Genomic DNA, 20,676 nt, shown 5'->3' with positions numbered 1-20,676 from the left:
CATTATGAAATGTCAGCAACATGTTTAAAAAGAAGGGAAAACACTGATTTAGTTTAGGTTTGTGTGATCCAAAACTACAGGTTCTCTGTGTAACATTGATATGATTGATGCTGATTTATCTGCAATAGAAGTCACCAGTCAGCATTAATAAATACATTCAGTTTCTGCTTTTTTTTTGATCATTCTTAGTCCATTGTTCTCCTTTAGGTAATTGTGGTTACTTGAAACAGAAATTCTGAAAGTTTTATAACAGTAAAATGGAAAAAGAAACATAAACTTATAATATTTTAGAAAAATTATTTATGTGGATAAATCACTCCCTTTGATGGCAGGTGTTTGTTTGTTTTGTCTTTTTAAGGTTATCTAGACAGCTCCTGGATATGTGTTTGAAAGATTTGTGTGTATTTGAGTGCTTTTGTGTGCACATGAATACCTATGTGTACATCTACTATACGTGCCTGTTTGTGTGTGTGCTTGTGTGCGCGTGTTTGTGTATGTATGCTTAATGCTCCTCCATTTGAGAAGTGATTTGGTTGAAATCATGCCCTGAGGAAACTTGCCACTGCTTTCAAAATTAAAATGTTGCTTTAGAGACACTGGTATAGGCGGAGCAGACTCGCTCAGACACTTCACTTGCGGCAAAGGCCCTCCTTTCACCCGGGCAAGTACAGACACATGCCAGATCATCTCCCCGACTCTCTGAAACCCTCTCTGGAATATGTGGCCTGAGGGCACCGGAAACAACAGACGTTGTAAGACCTGAGAGACGGGAGCTGGCTGATCGTTTATAACTTTCCCATGCAGCCGCACGGGGCAGAGGGACGCGAGGCAGAGACTGGAAATGAAGAGGCTGCTTGTCCTTCTGAAAGGATTGTCTTCTGAGAAATTGTATTCATGCCTGAATCATTTTGGGCTCTAGCTTTGCTAGCATTAGCTGACGTCCAGCCTCGCATACACAAGGATGGCTGCGCCAAAGGGAACGGCTGAAAAATGGCTGTGGATGTTAATGCCGTGGAGAAGGGACTGGATGCCTCGCGGTAAGGATACCAGACAATATAAAGCTGAGAGTGGGAGTTTCAAGAGAATGAGGGGGTTGTGGGGGGTGTAGTGAAAGGTAAGGCCAACGTACAAGATTATCAGTTAGGCTATCTGGAAGAAGGATTTTGATCTTTATTAGTGTGCTAATAAAGATCAAAAAGATGCTAGGTAAAAGTTGTGTAAGTCACTCTGGATAAGAGTGTCTGCTAAATGCCTGTAATGTAATGTAATGTAGAAGGGTATGCGTCTTCTGCCGAACATGTTCTTCCCAGCAATAGCTTTGGGGGAACTGTCTGTGTGTGTGTGTGTGTGTGTGTGTGTGTGTGTGTGTTTGTGAATTGGGGTGTGTGTGTGTGTGTGCATTTGTGTGTGCGTGTATCCTTGCATGTGTATTCGTTTTTTGAATAAAAAGAGGCAAGTTGAGGTAGTTGCTTCTTTTGAAGATGAAGGAAGTTAGGGTTTCATACTTTTATATTTGTGAATTTGTGAAAAGTATTCAGTAAATAAGCAGCTGGGGAAACCATAACAGAGATTGTTGGTGGATTTAACTGTACTTTTCTCATTATGCTTGCTTGCCGAAAAATAAAAATTTTTGTGAGTTTTTCTGAACATATATTTTCGCAACTTTATATAAAATATATTATTTTCCATATCATTAATGAAGTTAACTTCTGAGTTAAGCTTTTAAAATGTGTTGTGAAAAATTCTTTCTTCCAAAGATGCATGAAAATCACCAGTATGTAAATATAGCTTAACAGCTTCACCAAGAAATGAGTGCAGCTGTTTTCTTTGTGACTATAAATTAGTTCTTTTTATTTCATTAAGTGCACTGAGTGTCACAACTTCTCTTATGTGTTTTTGGGAAAATATTTCAGACGCTGCATTCTGTAGAAATAAATTTCAACTGTCTGTAGCTACATGACCTCTTGGATTGTATTTCTGCTTTAGTAATCTAAAATCTGTGGAAATAATTAATTCATGTTTTATCCTAGTTTACAGATTGCTATTTTGAATCGCATGTTAATGGATAGAGTAGATTTGTAATAAGTAATAATAATAATAATAATAATAAAGATGTGAATATCCAAACATGTCTATAGTTATTTAGTTTATTCAGCTTCCCAGACTGAATGCTGTTGTTAGACATACTGTAGCCATTGAATTTATGTCTTTAAATTTTCACTTATCAGTAAAGATCTAAAACATACACCTGGTCTTTCATGTACATGGACATTTTAAAGGCACAGCATATCTATTATTTGAACTGTTGAATAATTCAAGATGCATTCTGTGTGGTACTTTGAATAAGGGTTGAACAAGTGACCTTGCAGTATAGCACATAGAGAATATACACTCCATTTCCAAATGTATGTGGACACACGAGCATCACAGCCATATGTACTTGTTGAACATCTTGTTCCAAAACCATGGACATTAATATGTAGTTGGACCCCCCCATTGCTGCTGTAACAGCCTCCTCTCTTCTGGGAAGGCTTTCTACCAGATTTTGGAACATGGCTGCAGGGATTCGCTTCCATTCAGCCACAAGAGCATTAGTGAGGTTGGGCACTGATGTTGGGTGTGAGGCCTGACATTCCAATTCATCCCAAAGGTGTTTGATGGAGTAGAGGTTAGGCCTCTGTGCAGGACAGTCAAGTTCTTGCACACCAAACCATTTCTTTATGGACCTTGATTTGTGCACAGGGCCATTGTCATACTGAAACAGGAAAAAGCCTTCCCCAAACTGTTGCCACAAAGTTGGAAATGCACAGTTCTCTGGAATGTCATTGTAGCATTAAGATTACCTTTCACTGGAAGTAAGGGGTCTAGCCCAAACCATGAAAAACAGCCCCAGACCATTATTCCTCCTCCACCAGTCTTTACTGTTGACACTATTCTGGCCAGTACAGTTGGCACTATGCCTTCCGCCAAACCCAGATTCGTCCGCCAGACTGCCAGATAGTGAAGCGTAAAGCGTGATTCATCACTCTCCAGTTTCCACTGCTCCAGAGTCCAATGGCGGTGTGCTTTACCCCACTCCAGCCAGCGCATTGCGCATGCTGATCGTAGCTGCTCGGCCGTGGAAACCATAGACCGTAGAAATTGGTGGAAACCGAATTCCTGAAGCTCTTGACAAACAGTTCTTGTGCTGACGTTGTTTCCATGGGCAGTTTGGAACTCTGTAGTGAGTGTTGCAACTGAGGTCAGATTATTTTTGCACGCTACATGCTTCAGCACTCAGCAGTCTTGTTCTGTGAGCTTGAGCTTATGTGACCTACCGCTTCACGACTGAGCTACCGTTGCTTCTATACGTTTCCACTTCGCAATAACAGCACTTACAGTTGACTGGGAATGTTGTGTCTTCTTTACAACTGTTACAACAATTATTATGGAATTGCAGCATTAGATCATCTTGAGCAATCTTTATATTACTTTACTGATTTGTGGCTGGCTGTACAGTTCATTCTGGAGGTGAATTACAGCAAAAATTGATAGAATGTAGTAGGATTGTCATTATTTTGTTTCACTGTCGTCGTCCCCCCATCCCCCCCCCCCACAACTATGTCTTATAAACTCAGTTGGTGATTCAATTCAATTGTACTTTCAGAGGAGGAACGGCATGTGAAAGCTAATGACCGCGACTACAATGACAGGTTTGCTTACGCGGTAAGTCTGTTCTCTCTCTCCCAGTGTTCACACTCTTTCAGGAATTGCACTGGAGAAAAACGTAATACAGACAGAAATGCGTTTGCTGAAAGATCCTGCTGAGGGTAGAATGAAGCTTCGCGCAGAACAAACAAGATCATTGCACTCACATATAGGGCTTAATTGAGATTGCTGTATAATTAAAGGGGGCAATTTTTGTTTTTAAAGACACGGTTAATTTCATTGTTAAATAGCAAATTGAGAAATTACAGTAAATACATTGCTAAAGTAGTACATTAACCACATTCCAATAAATGCTTAATAACACTGCTATATTTTCTCCATGCCTTCATTTTGATGTAAATATATACTGATTTATAGAGGAAATTGTGGATACAGTAATCTAATGTCCTTGTTTTGGTATTGTGATAGTGGCTTACCAGTGGTAATAGTGGTAGATACAATATCTTTATCAGAATGCTTGAAACAGCATCCCATTTCTTCAAGGTATCCCATATAAAAATATTGTAAAGAGATAAAGGTTCACCAGCTTATGGATAACTAGACATTTTGAAGTAATGCACTCAACCTCAAGTCAGAAGGGTTTTCACTATAGTGCAAACGATAACTATTTTTTCGGGTATTGCAGATGCATGGTGAAACTGCAGTTTTGGATATGACTGAAATTATAAGCCATTTAAAATTATGGTTTCATAGTACTGTACTGTACTGTACTATGAACTGTACTGCCTGCTGTCAAGACAGGGAACTGTCCACCATATATGTACAGTCTGCTCCATAATGTTTGGGACAAAGACATATTTTTCTTTATTTGGCTCTGTACTCCACTATTTGAAGCCATTTATCCCAAACATTATGGTACCCCGAATTGGGGTGGACTATGTATTAAAAATTCTGTCATTTCTACTTGGTGGAACCAAAATATATAAATGACCCTTTAATAGAAGCTGACAATCTGCATTTTAACCACATGTGGATTGTTTGATTACAAATCTAAAATTGTGGAGCACAGAGCTAGATGTCACTGTTTGTGGAACAAGTTGACCAGTAGCTACTCATTGTGGAAGATCAGGACAGCATGCTAAATACTGGGCCTCAGATGCATTTGGTATAACAGTAAGAAATGTGATATTCTCAAGGAGTGGGGGCCAGTGTTCCTGGAAATGAGAACTTTGTCATTATAATGAGGCCATTGTAAGTGTGTACTGGCAATGTTGCTTTCTTGCAGAAAAAAAGTGTATGAAGATGACCTAAGCTTTTACATTAAAAAATGTACCTGTCTGTGCATTATCTTCTCGTCTGATACAAGACTATTCCTTGAAAAGTATTTAACATAACTGTATTTGGATAGTGACAGTTTAAATATTAATTATTAGAATCACACAACGTATCACCTCTTATACAGTGTTAAAATGGGCAATTTGTTGGAACATATTTTTTCCCTTTTAGTATACACAGATCCATGGAAAATGCAATCCCTGTATGATATCCAATTAAGGTACCTTAGTGGTAATCGCACTTTGAATGTTGATTACAATAATTAGCCTTGCACGTAATGGCTACATCTGGTATTTTTCCAGTTGCATTGTTGTCATGGTGATGTAGCTTCAGCTCTGCCCTCTGTAGTAATGATCAGGAGGAATTAAATTCACACTTTTAATGGTGCAATGTAATATTGACAATTAGTTACAAACCTTTTCAACCCAGATTGAGAATCAAGTAATTTAGAAGCTGCTGGCTTATGTAATAACAAATATACTCATCTTTGCATTTTGTGAAGAGGACAAAAGGTGAGTATATTTGAATTTTCAAATGACAACATTTGAGACCCAAATAACGTATAAATACTGTTATATGTTGGGGAATGCTTGCTTTAAGACTGGTACAATCACATGAAATACAAATAGCCATTTTGCATATGTCATTTTTTATACTTTCCCCTTTTGTCTCCCCAAATTTGAATGTCCACTCATGCTCATCTGCCACACTAATCGCAACTTGCAAATGCAAACGTGTTGCCATCCAAAGCACATGATGTCAGCAGCTGGTTCTTATCACGCCACAGTTAGCAAAGTAGACTTGTGCAGACATGAGTTGGGGAAGACACTTCAAGTGCAGCTCAACAGGTGAAGTTACATGAGCCCAATCTAGGTTAACTGGTATAAGATGAGATGCTGTCATCTTGGCAGACTGAAACACTCCCTTTCCTGGAAGCCAACTGTGCATCACCCTGCAGGCCTGTTGGCTAGTCTGTGCTGGCACTTGGGCTTATCCGCCATGGAGCTCATCCACACACTAAAACAGTGCCTTAACAGGATGAGCCAACTGGAAATCCCAGATAGTTGCACATTTACACACAAAAAATTAAATTGCTAATTAAAATATGCCTTGGAGCAGTACATATTCTAATGTCTCAATTAATGTTGATTAAATCGATATGAACATTCGGACAGAACACAAAGTGTTGCTTGCCTGTTTAAAGACTGAAAGCAACACCCAGCTTTTCCTTGGTTCTTATAGTACAAGAAAAACCAGATACGTAAAAGATAAAAATATTTGACCATAACAAAAACTGACCAAATTGTGAAGTAGGGTGCTGCATGAATTCCTTACCTTGTCCTTTCTGAGACAGGCTCACCTGATTTCACCATTCATATCTAGGTCATCGTGTTACTTAGACAGTTCTTCTTCATGTTGAATGCAGCCGACATATAGCACTGTTGTGCAAGTGCCTGATATATCAAATGACTCATAAATAAAATGAAAGCAAAAGCTATTGTCTTTCATTGGGCCTTTGCGATGTTTGTATAATTCTGTCCTTGTCCTAGAGGAATTTAACAAGTGATCATTGCTTTGACAATAAAATGGTTACAAAGCCACTCACAAAGTACAGTCTAAGATTGGGTGTCCATTGGGTGTTCTTTATTTTTCTTTTTGCTTGTCCCATTTTTGCAACATCCTCTGTTCAGGAGACCACAGGCTACCAGGCATTTTCTGGGAGACATTTGGAGCCAGCTGCCAATTATTTTCCTTTGAATTGGGATAATTGAGTTGTGCAGTTATTACACCAGAAGGCTGCACTGTTTACACAACTAGTCCATGTAGACTTACAACCAGTATACTGGAAGAGTTACTCTTGCGCAATGGCTTGCCATGCTGACTGAACACATCCATTCTTGGGGCATGCTGTGGCCAGTTATCAGGGCTGCTAGTCACTGGACAGAAGGCTAATGCTTACCTGGGTACACCCCATGTGTTCATTATATTGTCACTTCATATAATGTTTTATTAGTGTAGGCAAACTTCAAGGTATATGATTTTCTGCTATACCTCTTCCTTTTTTTCAGGCCAATCACATCAAAACCTCAAAATACAACATTTTCACCTTTCTACCTATTAATTTATTTGAGCAGTTCCAGCGTGTTGCCAATGCATACTTCCTGTTTCTGCTTATATTACAGGTGAGTGTATAATGCATGATAACGAACCAGTGGATTTGAAGTGAATGCTTGTGACAGTGAATACTGTACTTCTTTGTTTTATATGGGAGAAAGCTGTCAAAAGTTAGTACTAACTAAGATGTGTGATTCTACTTATCAAGGTCTTGATTGAAGTCCATGATTAGTTAATTCATTGAATCAGTTAATTCCTTGTGCTGGGCTAAAACAAAAATCCTGTACCCAGTTGGCCCAACAATAAGATTGGACACCCTTGCTCTAGGGCAATGGTAACCAACCATGTTCCTGGAGATCTATCGTCCTGTAAGTTTTCATTTTTACCCTTATTTGGCACACCTGACTCTACTAATTGGCAACTCAACATGATCTCTAGCACTTGATTGAGGGATGTTTTGTTAAGATTGGAATGAAAACCTACAGGACGGTGGATCTCCAGGAATAGGCTTGGTTCCCATTACTCTAGGACTTGAGCTTTGCCAGCAGTCTACAGACTCCACACAGAGTGTGCAAATCTGGTTGTGAAATCCATTTACTATTTCTAATTTCCTGGCACATGTACTTTTAAGGGTCATTTTGTTTGTTTTGGGTCCATTATAGCCACGTTATGGGCCACCAAGTGAAAACTAACAAGCTCTTTTGCCTTACTCCCACATTTTCTCTGTCTCTGCACATGCACATACGTGTATATACACATGCATGCTTGTATATGTATGTACACACACTCTTTCTGTCTCTCTCTGTGTCTCTCTCTCTCTCTCTCTCTGACACACACACACACACACACACGCGCACATGCAGTATTCAGGGTTTTTTTTCTGCTTGTGTTTGTACTGTAGCTGATTCCTGAGATCTCCTCTTTGTCCTGGTTCACCACCATCGTGCCTTTGGCATTAGTGCTGACAGTAACTGCTGTCAAAGATGCTACGGATGACTATGTAAGTTCAGTAGACAATCACACAGAGATGTCTTGCCGTGTTTCATCTCAGCTGAGTGACTCTTCATGCCCTATCCTTTATGTCTTGCCATTAATATGATTATTTCTGAAGAATGTGACCATAGCTAGATATTTTGATTTCTTGAATATTATATTTATGTATTAAAACCTTCCCTCCTTAGTGTTTAAATGTTTTTGATTGCTTTGCATATATATTTTTTAAACCTTTAGCATTATTTTAAAAATAGCCGGATAACTGGATAGCAGAAACTTGAAAGTAGCCAACAGAACATGTACATTACTGTACTTTCCTAAATGTTACAGTAATTGTCTTGTGAAGGATGTCTTTGGGTGAAGTAGTCTTACAGTAGTTGTTGCAGGCAAGGCCAAAGTAAAGGGTAAAGATTATGCAACAATATTGAATTAGACAGGCCCAAGCTCTGTATACTCAATTTTCCTTTACCAGAAATCTAATCAAAGTGTTATCCTTAGCTTAGATGGATAGTGTTTGACCTTTACTATTATCAGAAAAAACAATACAGTAGAATCTGCTGTGATGTCAAACATGGATTTGCTATTTTAACACTTTTTTCCAATGTAAATGGCAAATGGGTAGCCTAAATTTGCAGTGGTGTGTATGGAAATCCTGGCTGGATATGCAGTAAAAAATTAAAAACACTTTTTGTAAAGGCAGGGAAAGGCTCCAGTTTGTTTATGTTTTTGAAGTATTGCCTGTAAAATAAGCTTTTGTAAATAGCTAATGGTTTTGAATGTTGTATTAATAGTTTTATGCACAAACAATTGAAAATGGCTGTATTTTTCAGTCTGATTTTCATTATGGAAATTTTTGAGAAACTTCAGTAATAATGTGTCATGAGAGTTACTGACAGGAATCAAAATCAACATAATAACAAAACACTGATGAAGCTGAACAAACTTGTTTTAATTACTTTTGACTCTCGAAATGATATTTGGATTCTAAATGACCTCCTTTGAATTCCAGTTTCGGTATAAAAGTGATCAACAAGTCAATACTCGACAGTCTCAGGTACTCATCAGGGGGAGGTAAGTGTGTCCTGGGGTTTTCTCTGTCTTATATTTTGAATGTGACTTTATACTATTCCGGTGCTTAGTAGCGTGCCAAATCTGAGTCTCTTTGATAGTACATGTTTAAATGGATTGGTAAAGTGATGGGGAACACAGAAGGACAACCAGCGCAATGTCAAAACACAAAAATATACTGCAAATTTAAAGAAAGGCTAAACAGAAGCGACTATGGTTTTACTCTGTCTTTATTTAATAATTAGGAAAGTATCTGCTGCAGTATGATGCTTCCAAAATGAATAACCGTTGATAGTGTAATGCGAAGGAGGGCAAAAGAATATGTAGTTTGTGTTGAGGGGTGGATTAAGCTATTACTTTGTAGTTTGTGTTGAGGGGTGGACTAAGCTATTACTAAATACTTTTATTAAGTATGTTACTATGTACTTTTATTAAATATGTATTGTTTATGAAAAGGGGACATTTGTGGATCATTTTTAACTGTGTTGTATCATTGCTATTGTGACTGCACAATTGATTGGGCTGTGCTCTGCTTTAGTTTGGAAAATGAGAAATGGATGAATGTACGTGTGGGAGACATCATCAAGCTGGAGAACAATCAGTTTGTCACTGTAAGTCGCACTCACTCTTGGGAGTTGTAGTCCATGGTTGAATCTACAACCCAGTTACATTACACGGCATGTTGATGATAGCCTTCAAAAAACGAAACCTAACTTTTATCTAAATTTGAACACTGGTATGGCATTAAGTTTTCTTATCTGTAGGTGTCAATACCCACCCTTGAGAAAAGTATTCCCTGAATGTATGTGTTGATGTGTTTAACTGGATAAGGGTAACAAACTTCCAAATAATTTAATGTAATAGTGCAAAATCTTAAATTTCTATCCAGATTGCATTGCATGGTGTCATTTTAGTAGAGGATATGGGTTTGATAATCAAAAAGCCTTGGTCAATGACAGACAGGGTAATTCAGGCAGTTGTGTTCGGTGGTTGAGAGTGGTACAATTTGTGGGGCAAGACAAATGTTTTTTCTATAACAAAAATTTGAAATTCTTTTCTTTGGTAGAAAATTTGGCGTAGATTTAGCAAAATATCTGTTTTTTTCTGTAAAGCAAGGCAAAGAATTTGAAATGGATATACTGTATTCATTATTTTGCTCTTCTGGAGCCTTGGGAGATGTCACGTCACATGACATTTTGAGAGAGCTCTTGTGTAAATGTTATCTTGCAGACTCAAAAAGAACTTAAAATTGCCTTTTTTTGTGTGTATAACCTTTGTATGTTCCCTGCAGGCTGATATCCTCCTCTTATCCAGCAGTGAGCCCTATGGACTGTGCTACATTGAAACAGCAGAGCTGGATGGGTAAGAGACATACCTGTATGTAAGAGCAGTGAGTGCATATGCATTTTGCATAATTCAGCGAAGCCAAAGTAAATGTTGGTTTCATCTCTCTTTCTATTTATGAATGTATTACTTTGGTCTGTTCTCTGAAAAAAGACCTATACTTTCAATTTTCACTACTGATGCATGCCAAATTGTTTTTCATGGAAAATAATATGTTGAATGGACCAAGCGTACATTGCCTGTGCCCTTTGAAAGTGTATGAACATTTGGTACATATACAAGCTGTTTTGCTGGGTTTTACTTGCTTCCTGAACCATGCTTGATGGCTTTTATATCTGAACTATTGAGCAAGCTATGACAGCAGCAAATTTGTCTGACGTCAGTTTCATCTATCTAATTGGATCTGCAAGACATTTAGTCAGTTGTATATTCATTCTAGTATCCTCAACTTACACCTTATGTTGACATTTCTGGGGTTTATCCTTCTGAACAGAGAGACAAATTTGAAGGTGCGGCAGGCTTTAACAGTGACCTCAGAGCTGGGATCAGATATTACCAAGTTGGCGGACTTTGACGGTAACTAGCATAGTAAAATTTGCATTGTTCTGGATATGTGACATCAGAATGCTAACTATAGTTGACAGCAATTTGGATCCAAGTTGCTAATCATCCACACAGTAGGTGCCCATTATTCTCTCTCTTAACTATGGGCTGTGGTGTGAGTTTGGTAATAAGAAACAACAACCGTTCTGTTTTTTTTCCTTCATGAAATTGGACCATTCAGTTTAATATAAAATGTAGAAATCTTTTCTCTGGCTCCTGTGGGTGCCTGAAGATGTCTTTTACTGGCCCGTTGACCTTTTTTTGGTGGCAAGTCACAACTCCATCAGCAGCTGTGATGAACAGCCCTCATGTGTAATCACAAATTTGCCAGACGGCTTCCCCATCCACCTGGGGTCTCAGATTAAATCAGATGACATTTCTCTCTCTCCTCTCACAAGCTAAGATACAGTCCCTGTGTCGCTCTAGATCTCCATTGACAATTTCACTCGCTATATATAGTGAGTGTGCCTTGCAATTGATTCTGTTTTTTCAAACATGCAATTACTAATATGGTTTCCATGATGCTGTTCTGTTTGTCCAGTCTGAATACTGTGGCTAGGCAGCACAGAAGTTCTCTTCAGCCTTGTTTGGGTTGATTGTGTTCCTCAGGGGAGGTCATCTGTGAGCCTCCAAATAATAAATTGGACCGGTTCACCGGGACTCTTTTCTGGAAAGATAATAAGTATCCCCTTGACAATGAGAAGATGCTGCTTCGTGGCTGCGTGCTCAGAAACACTGACTGGTGCTTCGGCATGGTCATATTTGCAGGTATCTTTTTCATCCTCTCAAAGTGTGTGTGTGGGTGTGTGTACGTGCAAAGCTTTGTGTGTGTCGTGTTTTTTATGAGAAAAATAAATTGCCTACTGCATAATTAACCTGCCTCCTGTGGATTTGACAGGATGATTACATCTCTAGGAGGCTGTTGTACACAGTATATAAAAGATCACGTTTGTCACATTAATGTAAATATATATTTTTTATCAAGTGTTATTTACGGATTTAATTTCTCGCTTGACAGTAGTGATCAGTTCTCACTGCACATTTTGCTGCATGTGCAAAACACATTTTAATCATCATTTCATCATTCCTTGGGGTTTCAGTCATTTATTTATTTAAATAATTTGTGAGCTGTTTGCAAATAAATGTTTATGTCTGATATAAGGTCGACATAGCACCTTATGATTATGCCTGCCCTATGATTATGCCTATCAGGGCTCCAAACCAAGCTGATGCAAAACTGTGGGAGAACAAAGTTCAAAAGAACCAGCATTGACAGGCTGATGAACACATTGGTGTTATGGGTAAGTTAACATGCCTTCATGTTGCATTTGGTACCTTTTGCATTATTACTGACAGTGATTGACAAACTGTAATACATCTGAATAGATTGATGATGACCGACAATGTAAGTTTCTATTTTTCAAGGCACAGGAGGACCGTGCTCTTTCTTTGAGCTGTATTGTGTATAGCCCATGCTGTGTGGCTTACCTTTAGCTGTTCACGTGGCAGTGCAAGAATCAAGCCCTTGACAATTTACAGTAATGTGTGGCAAAACCAAATCTTTCTTGAACGATGCACATTCTATAGGTAGATGTTTTTTTCTGGTTTGTATTATCAGATTTTTGGATTTCTTACATGCATGGGCATCGTCTTGGCTGTGGGGAACACCATCTGGGAGGAGAGAGTAGGCAAAACATTCCGAGTGTACCTGCAATGGGATGTGGTGTTGAGCGATTCCGTGTTCTCTGGATTCTTGACCTTCTGGTCTTATGTCATTATCCTCAACACTGTGGTCCCCATTTCACTCTATGTCAGGTAAGAGCAACTGCGATCAAAAGGAATTACAGGAAACAATGAGAGATTGCAGTCACTGTTTTAAAAAAGACCCTTCTCGTCTACAATGTGGAATGCACCCTTTATCTATGGAACGGGTCTGCTAACCATTTACTGTAAGCTTCATTGAAAATTAATGATATTGAACGACCAGAATAGGGTCAGCCTGAGTCAGGGAAATCAGTGCGTACATTTTTAGTTCAGACTGTGGAACTCTCTCTGTTGTTTACCTCTCCAGCCCATTACACCCACTCACACTCTTTCCACTGCACACGGCCCTGACATCATGACATCATACTTGTACTTTATTATAGATTTTACTGCGGCATTAAGAATACTGTATTTACACTAGCCATTGACCGACCGTGGAGAATATGAAACTTCTGAATCCATTGGCCTTCCTTTGGGTGAGGTGGCTCACATCTGTGGTGCTTTACATGGTTTACATGGTTTGAACTCAAGCGTGGAGGTGATTCGCCTTGGGCACAGCTACTTCATTAACTGGGACCGGAGGATGTACTACGGTCGGAGAGACATGCCGGCGCAAGCCCGCACCACAACACTGAACGAGGAGCTCGGCCAGGTGGAGTACATCTTCTCTGACAAGACCGGCACCCTCACCCAAAACATCATGACCTTCAACAAGTGCTCCATCAATGGAAAGACCTACGGTATGTGGGAAAATAGTCTGATCAATCGAGTGGAAATGAAGAGTGGGATTCTTAAAAATATTAATATTTTAATCGAATAAAAATATGAAGTTGATCGATAAATTAATGATGAAATGGGTTAATGAAAATTCATGAAGTGTTTGATGTTTGCATGGTCAGTATAATTATCAAAAAAGAAATTTACAGATATAGTGACACAAATTTTTCTGTCCATTAAGGTGATGTCTATGATGACTTTGGACATAAAGTGGAAATCACGGAGGTAAAGATTAATTCACAGTGATTATGTGCCATGTCAATCAGTTAGAAGCACATTTTGAGGATTTTGCATGAAAGTATTTTTATTAAAACATTTCACACAACATCACAATCACTATTGTCTGTGATTTAACAATACATGACTTGACATGTTTTCTGTTAGCAGCAATTTATAGTTTAATACAACCTCTTGGTATTTAATACAACTTCAGTTAACTTGTTCATATGTTCTTATGTAATTGAATTTTTAAAAATAATAGTGTAACTGCTTTTAAATATCATCTCTGAGGACACCAAGAACACAAAGTTATCTGTTTGTGGCTATAGAAAACTCCATGTGTGGACTTCTCCTTCAACCTGCTGAGAGACAAGAAATTCAGGTTCCATGACAGCAGTTTGATGGAGGCCATAAAGCTAGAAGAGCCGACCGTGCATGAGTTCTTTAGACTGCTGGCGCTCTGTCACACGGTCATGCCAGAGGAGAAGAACGAAGGTGAGCATGATGCCCATGGCCCGCTTTGAAATGTGGTCAGAAAACTTGCATAGTCCTGAATGTTTCAGCATAAGGTGCTGAGTTCAAAGTATATCTCGACAGTAATAAAAAACTAAACTAGCACACATATTGTGTGCTTCAGGCCCAAATCTGATAATTTTTCCACCCTGGACAAGATGAAAAAATGTTGCTCCAAAACTGTGATAAAATGAAAAAGAAAATCTACACTAAAAATCATTGCTATTATTACCTACATTTGTGATATATTATAAATACTGTCATATAGACATGTTTCCAACATAATCTGAATGAACAGAACAGAATAGCTAGATTTGAACTGTATTTAAATTTGCCCACAGGGGCAATTTTCACCTAGTTTTACTAGTTTCATTTAAGTGACAATATCTTAAAAAGCATTCACTGCACATCCATGGTTGAAAATTGGAATTAAATTTGCAGTAGGCAACTTTCTCAACGGTCACAATGTTGTGAAGACATTTTGGAAATCTAACACCTCCTGGCCCTGCCCACAGAGCCTGCAGGGCTGTAGTTTGCAGTGCAGCTACAATAATGGTACGCACTCAGTTTTATTTAGCTTCCAGAAAGTGTACACTTAACGTATGTTTGAGTTCTTGCTGAATGATTTGAAGAACGTTGATTTGAGGTTAGCCGATACGCTAAAATACATTTTCTGCCTTGTAATTGTTGCTGGAATATTTTCCTGTTAAAAAATAACAGAAACTCTGATGCCTTTCTGCTTGAAGGGCTGTGTAATTTATGCAGTGTAGAATTGGTAGTCACACAGTTTGGATTTATGATGCAGATCAACACGAATGAAAGGCCTGCCAACATATTCTCAAATGAATTCCTCACAGAAGTTACCTTGTTGGGCTATTAAGCTGCTAGTTGTTTATCAGCATTATAATTATGGTCTGGATACAATGGGATGTGTTGGGGGTGGGGGTATTTGTGCATTAGTATCATATGTGGTCTCTATGACTGGTTAAGTATGTTTGGCAATGGACTGTGTGGTCTTTTTGTCCCAGGGGAGTTGCTATACCAGGCACAGTCACCTGATGAGGGTGCCCTGGTCACAGCTGCACGCAATTTTGGGTTCGTATTCAGAGCCAGGACACCGGAGACCATAACGCTCTATGAAATGGGCCGGGCAGTCACCTACCAGCTCCTGGCCATCTTGGATTTCAACAACGTGCGCAAGAGAATGAGTGTGATTGGTTCGTGTTGCACGATGCATTTGTCTCCCTCAGTAAACTGTCAGATTTAAATTGTAATCCATTCTGTTGGCTATAGTCATGGCCATTTTGAGAGCCTTGATATAACTTGCGAAGTCATAGCTTTAGCAATATGATGCCACCCTTTAACCTGAAAGCACAGTTCATAAAAAGGCGGCATGTATTTTGCGTCCTGTTTGTTGTAGTGAGGACTCCAGAGGGACAGCTCAAACTCTACTCAAAGGGGGCCGACACAATTATATTTGACAGGTTGGATCCGTCCAATGAGGAGCTGATGTATACTACCTCAGAACATCTCAATGTATGTCATACCTGCAATCCTGTTTTTCTCCTATTTAACTGTCAATGAATAAATCACAAATCTTTATATACATGTGATAAGCCATGTGTTGCTAAAAGAGAAACTTAACATTTTGTCATATTGACACAATCCTGGTTATGATAATCAGTTTTATATTTAGGTCAGTGATAGGATTACATCTTTTTTGGTCTGTATATTTAAAAGATTGTTATTCATTGCTGATGACTATAACAATATCCAAACTGCTCAGAGAGAAATGGCGCTAATGAAAACCATAACCTGTTGATTTTTCCATTGACAGCTAATCCATCATTCTTCATTCTATGTGGCTTCAGGCATGAGTAAAATCAGATTCATCCATACTGCAGTAAAAATGCATTATTGTCAGGGGGCCCTTTTCTGCTGGCAAACAGATTTATTAGCTATTTTTGTCAAAACTTTAAATGAAATGGAACATTTTCTCAGTAGCTTAGGATGTTATCTTGTATGATGGATGGCCAGCATAAGTGTAATACAGAGGACAGTTCTCTTACTGAGTTTTTCCACCCTGGATCATGAACACTGTTCAAACGTTTGTCTATAGAGAATATCATCTCTTTCTTGCAACAGGAGTTTGCTGGAGAAGGATTGAGAACATTAGCTTTGGCCTACAAAGACCTGGATGAAGATTTCTTTGAGGAATGGATGAAGAAGCTCCATTTTGCCAGCACTGTGCTTGATAATAGAGAGGATTGCCTCGCCGTGCTGTATGAGGAAATTGAGCTGGGCCTGCAGGTATGCTTTTAAGGATTACTCTCAATAACAGAAATGTGGAGGTGTAATGGAAGGTCCCCTTTCCAAGTGAAGTTAATTAACACACGCCCTTTCTTTTTCTTTTCTAGCTGTTGGGTGCTACAGCCATTGAGGACAAACTACAGGAAGGTGTGGCAGAGACCATTGCCTGTTTAACTCTGGCCAACATTAAGATCTGGGTCCTCACAGGAGACAAGCTAGGTAGCCACAAGTTTGTGTAGGGAAGAAAAAAAAACACACCATTGGCTGTTTTCGGAGGTTACCTAGATTAGAATGGATGTTGGAGGGTGTTGGTTACTTTATGTAACTTGCTTCTTATTCATCGCAGAGACAGCAATGAATATTGGTTACTCCTGTAACATGCTACGAGACGACATGAACGAGGTCTTCATCATCTCAGGTCACACAGTACAGGAGGTCCAGCAGCAGCTCAGGTGAGCATCTCCACCCTCATTGGCAGCTGGTATTTCCATGTGAGTCCAGAAACCAAAACTTCACAGCTCAGTTTATATGGCAATAAAAAGAATTGCATGTAGGAGGTACGAACTGGAGCACAACAGTGTCAGACACATGAGTGGTGCTAATTTAGATTGCCTCTGTTGTTTGTCAGAATGCGATTGATTTGTTCATTTTGAAATTCTCATTTACTGCGAGACTTGATTGTGTTCTGATGAAAACTGGTAAAGGTAAAAGTTGAGGTTTAGTGAAATACATATCAGAGCTTTAAATGTTCGCATTTTGTTTTTGTTTAATGGAAGTTGTCTACCTTTCATTTGAAGTGTGTTTGTTTTCATCACTGAGCCATTCGTTTCATGTTAGATATGTATTATCCTTTGCTTATTTTAAAATATCTAGAAGATTTTGAGTATTTTTTATTATTTCTGAAAGTTGCTTGTGATACAGTACAACCTTTGATACAACAAATGTAATGGAGTATACTAAATACAGGAACCATGTAATCTCTGAAATTGAAATTCAGCTAAATTAGATTAATTAAATTGACCTCTTTAGTTAAAAGAAACTACAAACACATGACGGCTTTGGTTTCATAGTGATTGTAATCATTCATATAGTTCTTGTTCTTATATATTCAGATATATTATTATATATTAGATTAAACTCATCTGAAAGTCATATCGCTCCCTTCCTTGCTATTTTAATAAAACGTGGATTTAATTAAATTATTCTCCACCTCCTGACATATTTAATGAAGCTGATTTTAAGCACAGTTTTACCTGCTAATTAAATGACAAGATCAAGAACCCTTGAGCCATCTTCTGCTTCATCATGTCTGTTTCACTGATCACGTATTTTTATCGCCGTAATGGATCTCAGAGGAAATGTATAACTACGTCAGCCGGATCTACTCACTATTTATGGAAATTGCAATTGACCTCCAAGGCAGAAGTCAGAATTGCAGCGTCAAACATTTTTTCTTAATGGATTTTTTAAAGATCTCTCGAAACAACTGTGCAACTGCTGCGGAAAGAAATGGTATTAAATGATTCCACACTAAGAAAAATGAAGGCTAAGCAAAGGATGACATAGGCTCGCTTGTTCACGACTGTTTCACCGTTGGTTTTGTTCCAGAGAAGCAAGAGACAAGATTCCGGGACCGTGCAGGGACGTTGCCAATGGCTGCATGGATACAGAGAAGTCTGAAAGAAATGGGAAGGACTCAGTTTTTGAGGAAACCTTCACTGCTGAGTATGCCTTGATCGTTAATGGGCACAGTCTGGTAAGGGTCCTCAACACGTCTTTCTGAGGGTGTAAACTTGCTCAAGATTTTTCTTATGTGTCAATATGAAATGGTTTTAACTTGTCAACAGTCAGGCAGAGTTATGAATGCAGTAGGCGTTAATGGGAATTTGAAAAGTAATCAGAAATGTAGTATTCCCTGCCTTGTTTGAACAGGGATGTGCGTGTGTGTGCGTGCGTGCGTGTGTGTGTTTGTGTATTCAGAGTGTCTCTGATGTTTGGCTAATGATGAGCACGTAAGCAGTGCTGTTGTACAGTGGGTCCCCAGCTCTCTGTGCTCCTCATTAACACTCACTGCCCTTCTGATGAATCTCCTTTCCTGTGCTGCTCCCCTATGCCTCTTCCCGAAAGCATGCCTGCAGGGTGCTGTCGCTTCCAAAATGCTTACAAAATAGGTGTGCAGAAGGGTTGAATTTTAGCAGTAAGCACAGGTATCTGATAGCACAGCAGGAATCTTTTAGGACTCAAAGGCTCAGCTGCTTGATTCTGGCTCATGGGTGATGAGTGCCTGGAATTTTTTCAATCCTCTGTCGAGCCTCTTGATCTCTATTTTCTTACATATCTGAATGAATAAAAATTATTCTTACATTTTCCTGTCTTTGTTGTTCTTTTTATTGGGCACAGGATGAAATAAAATTCAGCTTATACAATTCACCTGAGAAAGTGAATAATAAATTGCTAATTACAAGCTGTAGCTGTTGCTTCGTGATGGCTTCCTTACAACTGAATAGTTGATGTGATGTGCTGATGTAGAATGCATGCATAGGGGGCGCTGTGGAGGCCTGACCACTGTGTGGCCTTGCAGGCCCATGCCCTGGAGGCCGACATGGAGCGCGTGCTCCTGGACACGGCCTGCCTGTGCAAGACGGTCATCTGCTGCCGCGTCACGCCCCTGCAAAAGGCTCAGGTGGTGGAGCTGGTGAAGAAGTACCGGGGGGCGGTAACTCTGGCTATCGGGGATGGCGCCAATGACGTCAGCATGATCAAAAGTAAGCCGCCGTCCCCATGGCCCGCCGAGTCGGTATCCACCTGCCGCTGGGCTCCTGGCTGCACACAAACCACGACGAACCCTCTCCCTCGGCTTTTTTTTGTGCACCTAGTGAAACTGCAGGGTCAGCCGTGCAAGGGACGGTTTATGAACCTGCCAGCTCAATGGCTGTAGAATGTTTGAAGACTTTGGCGGGATGTCCTTTTGTTTACTGGAGCAAAACTAAATGTCCTCTCAAAATGTCCTCTCATATTTTGTCAGAAGAGTGCTTTTGTCCTACAGATACTGCCTTGTAATTGTCTTTTAAATTTACTTGTATGAAAATTAAATATAGACTGAAGTATCCAGCATGTCAGCATAAAAGAGAGTTGAGAGTTGAGATACTTCTTAAATGTAGAGCTTATATGCGATACATGTATAAAGCATGTAGACATAAATAAAATGACATGTTTTTGGGTTTAGTTCTTCATATTGTGGTGTGCTCTGTCCCTCAACAGCAGCGCACATTGGAGTGGGCATCAGTGGGCAGGAGGGCATGCAGGCGGTGCTGGCGTCAGACTACTCCTTTGCCCAGTTCCGCTACCTGCAGCGCCTCCTGCTGGTGCACGGCCGCTGGTCCTACTTCCGCATGTGCAACTTCCTGTGCTACTTTTTCTACAAGAACTTTGCCTTCACCCTGGTGCACTTCTGGTTTGGCTTTTTCTGCGGTTTCTCAGCACAGGTAAGGTACTCCCAAGACCAAGTTCTTCCACTGTTACAGACACTTCTTTTGCAACTGTTAAATCTCACCAATTCAGATGGGAATATTAACAGACTTGTCTAGTGCTTTGAAGTGTAGGAATTGCAGAATCACATGATCTGAGGCTAGTTGATTTGCATTAACAGCTTAATTCAGGCTGTGTTCTGTTTGTGATGTATGATGTGTGTATAATACTCCTCTTTTCTCCATTTTCTCCTCACAGACTGTGTATGACCAATGGTTTATAACCCTCTTTAACATAGTCTACACCTCTCTGCCAGTTCTTGCTATGGGCATGTTTGACAAGGTAAGCATTACTATTGATTCTCCCAGCCAGTATTGACCCTGCCGTGTGTTGTATGCTTAAACACGTTCCTGTAATGACACATTCTTTGTACCCATGTAGATCAGTTGTTTTATTGATCGCATGACTTCCAACGGACAGTAGCAGCATTGGGTGATTTAAATTAATGACGTTGTGAAA

The 20,676-nt window shown here is 39.4% G+C and overlaps 1 protein-coding gene across 3 annotated transcripts in view; it reads left to right on the top strand.

Annotated features, from left to right (window-relative positions):
- Nucleotides 1-20,676, top strand: part of atp8b4 (ATPase phospholipid transporting 8B4) — a 32,918-nt gene that overhangs the window by 6,836 nt on the left and 5,406 nt on the right. For 2 of the 3 annotated variants that reach the window (XM_064336508.1, XM_064336509.1), the window contains 22 exons: nt 3,647-3,705; nt 7,053-7,166; nt 8,000-8,098; nt 9,101-9,162; nt 9,698-9,770; nt 10,451-10,521; nt 10,997-11,079; nt 11,716-11,874; nt 12,319-12,407; nt 12,725-12,921; nt 13,402-13,610; nt 13,829-13,872; nt 14,196-14,361; nt 15,408-15,596; nt 15,800-15,915; nt 16,525-16,689; nt 16,797-16,908; nt 17,036-17,141; nt 18,298-18,445; nt 19,271-19,454; nt 19,951-20,174; nt 20,416-20,499. In XM_064336508.1, coding sequence (XP_064192578.1) covers nt 3,647-3,705; nt 7,053-7,166; nt 8,000-8,098; nt 9,101-9,162; nt 9,698-9,770; nt 10,451-10,521; nt 10,997-11,079; nt 11,716-11,874; nt 12,319-12,407; nt 12,725-12,921; nt 13,402-13,610; nt 13,829-13,872; nt 14,196-14,361; nt 15,408-15,596; nt 15,800-15,915; nt 16,525-16,689; nt 16,797-16,908; nt 17,036-17,141; nt 18,298-18,445; nt 19,271-19,454; nt 19,951-20,174; nt 20,416-20,499 — 2,753 coding nt within the window. Of the gene's footprint in view, nt 1-345; nt 1,038-3,646; nt 3,706-7,052; nt 7,167-7,999; nt 8,099-9,100; nt 9,163-9,697; nt 9,771-10,450; nt 10,522-10,996; nt 11,080-11,715; nt 11,875-12,318; nt 12,408-12,724; nt 12,922-13,401; nt 13,611-13,828; nt 13,873-14,195; nt 14,362-15,407; nt 15,597-15,799; nt 15,916-16,524; nt 16,690-16,796; nt 16,909-17,035; nt 17,142-18,297; nt 18,446-19,270; nt 19,455-19,950; nt 20,175-20,415; nt 20,500-20,676 lie in introns of those variants that run through there. The other variant, XM_064336507.1, reaches the window with a different exon arrangement.

Source organism: Anguilla rostrata, chromosome 5 (genome assembly GCF_018555375.3).
Source record: "Anguilla rostrata isolate EN2019 chromosome 5, ASM1855537v3, whole genome shotgun sequence".
Taxonomy (NCBI): domain Eukaryota; kingdom Metazoa; phylum Chordata; class Actinopteri; order Anguilliformes; family Anguillidae; genus Anguilla; species Anguilla rostrata.
Note: the sequence above shows the minus strand (reverse complement) of the source record. Positions and strands in the feature narration are given on the sequence as shown.